General features: G+C 34.4%; 1 protein-coding gene across 1 annotated transcript; it reads left to right on the top strand.

Moving 5' to 3' along the window:
- The first annotated feature begins 5097 nt into the window (after positions 1-5097).
- On the top strand, positions 5098-8713 carry LOC132698033 (mannose-1-phosphate guanyltransferase alpha-A). The gene is made up of 6 exons (XM_060663871.1): positions 5098-5264; positions 5337-5707; positions 5759-5970; positions 6838-7111; positions 7167-7431; positions 8447-8713. The coding sequence occupies exons 1-6, from the start codon at positions 5225-5227 to the stop codon at positions 8545-8547; spliced, it is 1263 nt and encodes a 420-aa protein (XP_060519854.1). The 5' UTR covers positions 5098-5224; the 3' UTR covers positions 8548-8713.
- The last annotated feature ends 1 nt before the right edge of the window (position 8714 follows it).

Here is an 8714-nt window from a genome sequence, read left to right as displayed (position 1 = left end):
TGCATAATCTATGCCTAGTTTCTAAATACAAGAGTTATAAAATGTAAACAAGTACCTATTCGTCTACCTGTCAGTCTCGGTACCTTTGACAATCATAGGTACAATATACTCCTATGGACCACTAAGCCCACTAATTCAAATTCAAATTCAAATTTATTTCGTGATATTTACAAAAAAACGATTGTTTTCACACGTCCTCTATGAAGTGTAAGATATCAAAAGATATCACAGCCTATTCATCACATATAATACTAATAAATAAGCAAATACAACTAATCAAACGTATAAAACACAAGAATGTACAAAACAAATTAATAAAAACGTTTACAAAATTTAAATAACACTATGCCAATCCCAACCACAAACACAATTCATATTTCCAAAATCAAACTCGAGATATTCTTGTATATTATAGAAAGCCCTTTCAAGAAGTTCGCTATAAACGCATTCAAACTTAAATCCCTTAATTTGTTGGATAATTTATTATATGACAGGACCGTAATAGTTATGAAAGTACCTGCTATGATTCAATCTTGTAAAAGGCAATCTTATATCAGTTGTACCACGGGTGTTATGTTCTTCACGTAAATAAGACACAATAAAATATAATGACTTGGCCACGTCAGAATACGAAGGCCAATAAAATATGGTCTTACGTCATCGGCATATCCTATTCCCGACAATACTCTCACCAATCTCTGTAAACAAAATACACGATATGCATGAGCAGAATGGCCCCATATAAATAAACCGTAAGAACACTTAGAGACAAAAAGAGAGTGGTAAGCCAACATTAACACAGACCGAGGCACAAGGTTCTTCAGTGATCTAATTAAAAATATAACGCCGGTAATCCTATTACATAATTTGTCTACATGATATTTCCACATTAGATGTGGATCAAAATGAAACCCTAGGTATTTTACTGAGGCCAGATTTTCGTAACCATGGTTTCTATAAGTAAAAATTATTTGCTGTGTTTTTTGCTGGTTAAGACTGAATAAATTACAGTTGCAGCAATTATATATATCAGACATTACATTATTTAACTCAGTTTTATGTCGTTTATATATATATCGAGAATAGCACTGGGCCAAGCGTGGAGCCTTGTGGAACACCAGTGGGGCTGATTTTTACCGGAAACTTCGTTCCGTCATCCAGTACGTATTGCTTAGGATTGGTTAGAAATGAAGCAATTAAGTTGATACTTGTACCAGTACAATTATAATATTTTAACTTGCGCAGTAATATATTTGGATTTACGCAATCAAAAGCTTTTTATAAATCAAACAAGAGGGAACCAACAAATTTGTTATTTTCAAAGCCCTGTACTATTTCTTACATAAGCTCACTAGCATCTTCCACAGTAGACTTGCCGCAACGAAAACCGAATTGTCGCTCGTAAAACAATGAGTTTACCTCAAAATAGTTTGTCATTTGAGTTGTTAAAAGAGATTTAATTTTTTTTAAAGAGTGGTGGAACAGCTATAGGGCGAAAATCAGTTAAATATTGAATATTCTTCTTTTTGGGCAGGTGTACAACTTTTGACATTTTAATACACCAGGATATATGCGCTCAGCTATGGATAGGTTTAATAACTTTGTCAATGGTTTCAAGTTTTACAGTCTAAGAATAATTTATATCTCTTGAATAAAAAAGGCAGCAAATTGCGGCAACTTTTTGCGATGTGAAAATTGCAGAATATCAAGGTCAATCAACACTGAATACTAGTGTTAATTTTGGTTAATTTGGTCCCAACGTTATTAGAAATTTCGGCCAGTTTATGGGAAGCAGAGGTGTCGCCTAACCTCGTCGAAACAAATCCATGATTTGAACCCTTTTAGAAAAAATCGATAAATAAATATTTTTTGTTTTTAAGTATGCTGCTGCTATCTATTATTTAATTTAATAACGTTTGTTAATGTTTATTTTTCAAAGAAACTTCCACAGGTTACTGTAATACTTTTTATAAAACTTCTGGATTCCTTCTAAATAGGTTTTTGTTGAGTCGAACTAGCTAAAGTTTCGCCAATCATCCTGTTGGCTTCTTCAGAGCTTGACTGAAACTGGCTCGCATTTTACTCTGTACCTGTTTTTATATTGTTTGAGGGGGGCGGAGCTAATTGAGGGGTATAAAAACCGTCTCGGATGACTGATTCCCATATTGGTGACAGGTAAAGACCTGAGTCGCGGTTAAGATTGTTGGGTTGCTTATAGATTTCTATAAACTCCCGGATTTTTCGTTGGTAGAAGAATTCATTACATGCATACAATTTTAGTTTTATCGAATAAAATTGTATGTCCGGTTTCGTGATTGTGTTCGGCAACTGCTGATGAATTTATTTGCCTTGGTCTTAAGGCTCTTTCATGAACCTAGTTGATATTTTTCGTCCGGTCTCTCCAAGGTATTCTTTGCCGCATATGCATGGAATGCTGTAAACTCCTGGCATCTCAAATGGAATTTTGTCTTTGACGGATCGAAGATGTCGAGAGATTTTTGGACAAGTGGTAAATCTGGTTTTGACGTTATATTTCTTTAAAACTTTTGATATGTGGCCAGTGATGTTTTGAATATAAGGAAGGACAACAGTGGCAAGTGTGCGATTGCTTTCGGTTTCATTACTATTGGAAGGTTGTGCTGAAGTGTACTTCGTGATAGAACGCTTAATATCTTTAATGTGGAAATTATTAGAGAAAAGAGCAAAGGTAAGGTGTTTTAATTCTGGGCTCAATGACCCGGGCTCAGATAGTTTTACGGCTCTATAAACAAGAGAGGTGATAACCGATGATTTTTGGGCGGAATGGTGATGTGACAATGCATTAAGGTATCAGTCTGTGTGTGTAGGTTTTCTGTAAACAAGAAAATCTACTATACATTTAAACTCTATACATCCTAAAATACGTTTTACGATAAGAAATAGAAACCAATAACAACCCCCCGTTCTTAGATATTCTTATCAATAGAAAATCAAACCTAACATGGAGGCAATGCTTTGTGACCGATACCCCAAGGCAATGTCATTATTGTTGATATTTTATTAATAATTAAAAGACGAAAGCTACAGGGGGCGATAAAAAAAATATTTAACAATTAAAACTTTTAAAATGGTAATTAAAAAAACTTCAAATAATATTTTCTCTTACAAAACTTCTGGATTCCTCCTACGTCGGTTGTTGTTGAGTCGAACTTTCTAACGTTTCGCCAGTCATCCTGTTCTTCAGAGTTTAATTGACAGGATGATTTTCGAGACGTCAACAGTTTCAGGTTCAGTTAAGATCTGAAGAAGCCAACAGGATTATTGGTGAAACGTAAGCTAGTTCGACTGAATAAAAACCAACGCAGGAGGAATCCATAAGTTTTATAAAAAGTTTGTTAATGTTGTTAAATTAATGTTCGCATATTTTTCCAAATTTTTGTTAGACGATGTAAATTATACCATGCTATAACGATCGAGAGATTTTTTATAACGTTCTCGATAAGCATCTATTAAAGTTCAAACACAAAGTTAAAGCAGAAACAAAAATAAAACGAAAATTTAAAACAATTCAAACTGACGGCAACGTATACAGTGATAGACAAAAGTATATGTAACAATATTCAAAATGACGCAAATCGTTAAACACAAGTGCCACCTCGGGGTTAGTCTCTGAACAAATTTAGTCTGGTTTTCTGGTTATCTCATATAGCTATAATAAATATTAGGAAAGACGACGACTACATAATGATTACATCAGCAAATGGAATAAGAATACGCTTGGTGTCATTGCTAACGTAAACGTCATCTATGTTGAATACTGTACTAGAGATATAGATACAGGAACTTATAAAGTAAATGTGAAAAATAAATTGAGGTCCATTCAACATACGCATGCTCGAGATTTATAATCTCGTTTTTTAACCTATGATCTTGCGGCATATAATTCAATTAAATTTCATTTTTACGGCAGTATTTTCTCAAAAAATGCCTAGATCTCGTTAAATATTCTGCGAACACCAGTTAAGTGTGTGGAAATAGATGTTTAGAAAGAAAATGGGGCAAAGTGCAGGTTAGTAGGTGAAATGTAGAGGCATGCGCGGAAAATCATTACCTTTTCTACGAAAATCAATCAATCAATCAATTTTTGCCGTAGTAGATAGTGGTCCTAGTACGACCACTATATTACCCAATAGCTATATGGTCCAGGCATATCCGGCTTCCATACCGGTGTGAATCGCAATCCCAGCGGGGCCGGCAATACTTGTTCTTTCAAAACGTTTACAAAATTCACAAATAACTGAAACCACTTAATTCAAACCAATACCGCAACTCAAACCGAATACAATACGGTCCGAACCGAGGTTCTCTTTCTCTCCATTACTTCTGTTGGGCAAGACTGCTATGATCACTCGGCCACTTACCAATATAGTTCAACATTCAACAAAAAACGGCGGTGCCGACAACGATTATAACTTTAAAACAATCACAAAACAATGAAAAAAGAAACGCTCCACCTTTGGTATCAAAAATTTTAAGATGATTACAACAGATTCTGTCGGGAGCGACCGGAGGTTAAATTGTCATGTGCAATGCCACCGATAGAATCGAAGCCGAAGTTGTGTGCAATATTCACCACAGAATACTCACCAAAGAATCCTCTCTCTCTCTCTCTTTGCTTTTCCTTAAAGTGGGCAGTCAACTAAGGACATTCGTCCATTACCGACTTCCATCAAGGAATATTTTCTTTTTTTCACAGACCAACACGTAAAAAAATATAACCATTTGTTCTTTGACCGATACCAAAAAAAAAAAAAACGGTCTCCCCCCAATACCTACAAACACCATTCGGGCCGATCCCGCCTCCATACGGGCGTGAACAGTTAAAACAGCGGGGCCGGCAGAACTTAAACACTTAAAAGCGAACACCAAACACTACCGAAATAGAGTCACACGAAAAAAGACCGATACCAAAGTTTTGGGACGAATACGACGGATTCTGCTAGGATCCAACGGAGGTTAACCCGCGTGCAATGCTCCACCACAGAATTCACCAAAGAAACCGTGTATTGCTTTATAGGCAATTCTTCTTTTTGAGTTACCGAATTTTAAAGAAAACATTTGGAATTAACCTATATTAACTGAACAAATTATATTGATAATTCAATATTTTTATCTCGATACGTGGAAATTTGCTGATGTGTTCGTTATTTTCTTACCGGTGGTCACGACAGTTTTATATATTATAATGCTGAAGGCTGTCATTTTAATTGGTGGTCCCCAAAAAGGTAATCTAATTTTTTTAAATATTGTGTTCGAGTTAATCGATTCAAAAAGAATTAATCTGTGTTTATTTTAAGGGACTAGATTTCGGCCACTTACATTGGACATTCCAAAGCCTTTGTTCCCCATAGCGGGATTGCCTGTTATCCAGCATCACATTGAAGCCTGTGCCATTGTAGAAGGATTGAAAGAAATTCTGTTGATCGGGTCTTACCCCGCTTCCCAATTTCAGCAATTTGTATATAATATGCAACTTCGTTACAATGTGACTATTAAGTACCTGCAAGAATTTACAGCATTAGGAACTGCTGGTGGCTTATTCCATTTCCGCGATCAAATACGATACGGAACACCCGACGCCTTCTTCTTGATGAATGGTGATGTTTGTTCTGATTTTCCATTGAAGGAGTTATATCAGTTTCATAAGGAGAGGCCAAATGGGGCTTTGGTAGTTTGCTTTATAGAAGATTGGAAATAATATATGAAAATGTTTTTTTAGGTTACTATAATGGCCGCTGAAGCCACTAAGCAACAATCTCTCAATTTTGGTTGCATGGTTACTGACAATGATACCCATGAAGTGACCCATTATGTGGAGAAACCCAGTTCTTATATTTCAACTTTGATAAATTGTGGAGTGTACACTTTTTCATTGGATATATTCCCCGTAATTGGGGAAATTTTTCACTTGAGGCAGCAAGACATTTATAAGTAAGTATTCTGGTTTGCCTATTTTTTTTTGTAAAAGTTCCTTATTTATTACACAATTTTATTATACTGTAACCAAAAATTATAACAAATAGTTTAGGAATTTACGTTACTTATACATATAGAAACAGATTCTAATAAACCAACCTTTATCAAAATCTTTATAATAAGAGCTGCACAAGGACTTCCACAATAATAATAATAATAACAATAATAATAATAATAACAACAATAATAATAATAATAACAATAATAATAATAATAGATTTCTCTTTATTATTTATGTGTAAACATTTTCAAAAAATTTATTTAATAATGTGTGATTTCAATTCATTAACAAATTTGCTAATTCATTAAACTCCAAAGAAGCCCGCGAAACTGAATTACAGGCACCCTATTATTTTTATAAATGTGATCTGTGATCTAGTATTTTAAGTATGAATGTCCTGTGCAATTAAGGCTGAAGTTGATTTTTTGTTTTTTTATAACTTATAAACAAATATAAAACATAAATACAAAAATAAATATATAAAGGTCCTCAGTGTATGCCAGCCTGTTATATGAAAAAAAAACTTAATATTTCGTTTAGCAGACTCTCACTTTATGGCGAACAGTTAGATAATTTAACAATGCAAAATTACCTTTTTTAGTTAAATGGTCAATATACTGGGAAGTATGTATTTATTTTTTTAATGTTAATCTTTTTTTTTTTGCTTACTAAATTCCTATTTACTAGGAGTGTGAGTTTGGTCCTGCTCTCCGCTCTGTAAATCAGTACCAAATCTTTCAAATTAAGAGCATACAGGGAGTACAGCAACGAACGGACTATTTTAGTACTTCAGAACTGATCTCAAATTTTATTTCTTGTAGAAGTGAAAACGGTAATGACGTAAAAGAAGCAGGATTTATACAGCTGGAGCAGGAGATTCTGACACCTTTAGCAGGTACAGGTAAAATGTTTGCCATGCATATAACCAATTGGTGGTCCCAGTTGAAAACTGGTAGTTCAGCTATTTACGCGAATCGGCATTACCTGGAACTTTACCAGACTAAACATCCCGAAAGGCTCTCTAGCTGCAAAGAACCCACTATAATTCCAGATGTGCATATTGATCCGACAGCTGTCGTTGACTCTACTTCCGTGGTGAGTCTTAAATTTAAATGAGCTTTTTGGAGTAGTGATTAATCAAACGGTTCAGATAGGCCCTAACGTCAGCATAGGAGCGTCGGTCGTGATCGGACCGGGCGTTCGCATCAAAGAAAGTATAGTTTTGGATGGGGCGGTTATCGAGGAGCGCAGTCTGATTATGCACAGCATAATCGGAAGAAATTCGAGGGTGGGAAAATGGGCTAGAGTAGAAGGCACACCCTGCGACCCGGACCCCAATAAAGCATTTGCCAAAATGGAGAACCCACCTCTGTTTAACAACGACGGCAAACTCAACCCTTCCATAACAATTTTGGGTAGGTCCGTTATAAAATATTTCTATAAACAGCTAACTACGGAAAGTTTTCAAATCTGTTTGAAACTTGTTTATGCGACATGTCCAACTTTAAGCAAGTTCATAAATTGCTGGTCGACTTGTTCACACATTATTTTGTTTGAAACTGAAACTGGTAACGTTTCGCCAATCATCCTGTCAATCAAACTCTGAAGAACAGGATGATTTGCGAAACAACCAACAACAACCGACGTAGGAGGAATCCAGAAGTTTTGTAAGAGAAGATATTAATATTTGAAGTTTTTTTAATTACTATTTTGAAAATTTGTATCGTTAAATATTGTTTTTTGTTATTGAGCCCTGTCGCCTTTTAATTATTTATAAAATATCAGAAGAAAATAACTTTAACTTTCTAAATACAAATAAGTCAAAAACCAACCGAGTAAGACGGCTTAAACATATATACCTTTTCTATGATATATTGAACATTATTTTTTTGATTTTCATTATGTTTCAACCATAACTCGACAGATAAAAAAAGATTCGATTTATCTAAATAATACCGTGAAACTAGCACCCTCTAGGAGCAACGCCCAAATAATTTTTGAAATTCGTAATTGTCACGTTAAAAAACCTAGAACTGCCAATTTTTTTAATGTAATTAAAGAAATATGTATATATGACGCATGTTGCGCTCAATCGTAATATTGTGGTGTTTAGTGTCTCCATTTCCATTTGTCCATTGTTAATAAATTTTATTTTTTGGTTATTTATTTATTTATTGTATTTAATGTCATTTCAATTTACACTCAATAACATGACTCTTCGAACCCTAGTTCAAAAAGCTTGAACGCAATTTCCATTAACACTGCATTTAACTTTTTATGGCCTCCTGTAGTTGTAATAAAAATTATCAAAAATTGGTTGTTTATGAGTCGATAACTTTAGTGTATTGCTGTGAGTTGCAGTTTGTAATTTTTATATAAGTTTTATCAGTCATGTAAGGTTATCAACTATTTCTATTATTATTTTTATAGGGTGTTCTGTAAGTGTTCCATCTGAAACGATCCTCTTAAACTCCATAGTATTACCCAACAAGGAGTTGTCCAGAAGTATCAAAAACGAGATTATCTTGTGAAGTCGCGACAACACTGGACCAAGTGTCAATTCCGTACAAATATTTTAAACTAAGACTAAAAAATTGTTTTTTGCAGGCAGGATGGTCTTGAAAAAAGTAAATAGAAAATGTATTATCAAATAAGATGCATTTATACAAAATTTACAAAGTAATATACAAATATACAC

The sequence above is a fragment of the Cylas formicarius genome, unplaced genomic scaffold, assembly GCF_029955315.1.
Source record: "Cylas formicarius isolate icCylForm1 unplaced genomic scaffold, icCylForm1.1 PGA_scaffold_10__41_contigs__length_53128322, whole genome shotgun sequence".
NCBI classification, from domain to species: domain Eukaryota; kingdom Metazoa; phylum Arthropoda; class Insecta; order Coleoptera; family Brentidae; genus Cylas; species Cylas formicarius.
The sequence above is the reverse complement of the archived record's forward strand: the minus strand, read 5'-3'. Positions and strand labels throughout refer to the sequence as shown.

What these genes read in the sequence shown, in the direction of transcription:
- LOC132698033 (XM_060663871.1), top strand. Translation starts at nt 5,225, where the DNA reads ATGCTGAAGGCTGTCATTTTAATTGGTGGTCCCCAAAAAG. An exon ending in AGGCAGCAAGACATTTATAA is followed by an intron (nt 5,971 to 6,837) that starts GTAAGTATTCTG and finishes TATTTCTTGTAG; the next exon opens with AAGTGAAAACGGTAATGACG. An exon ending in TCGTTGACTCTACTTCCGTG is followed by an intron (nt 7,112 to 7,166) that starts GTGAGTCTTAAA and finishes CAAACGGTTCAG; the next exon opens with ATAGGCCCTAACGTCAGCAT.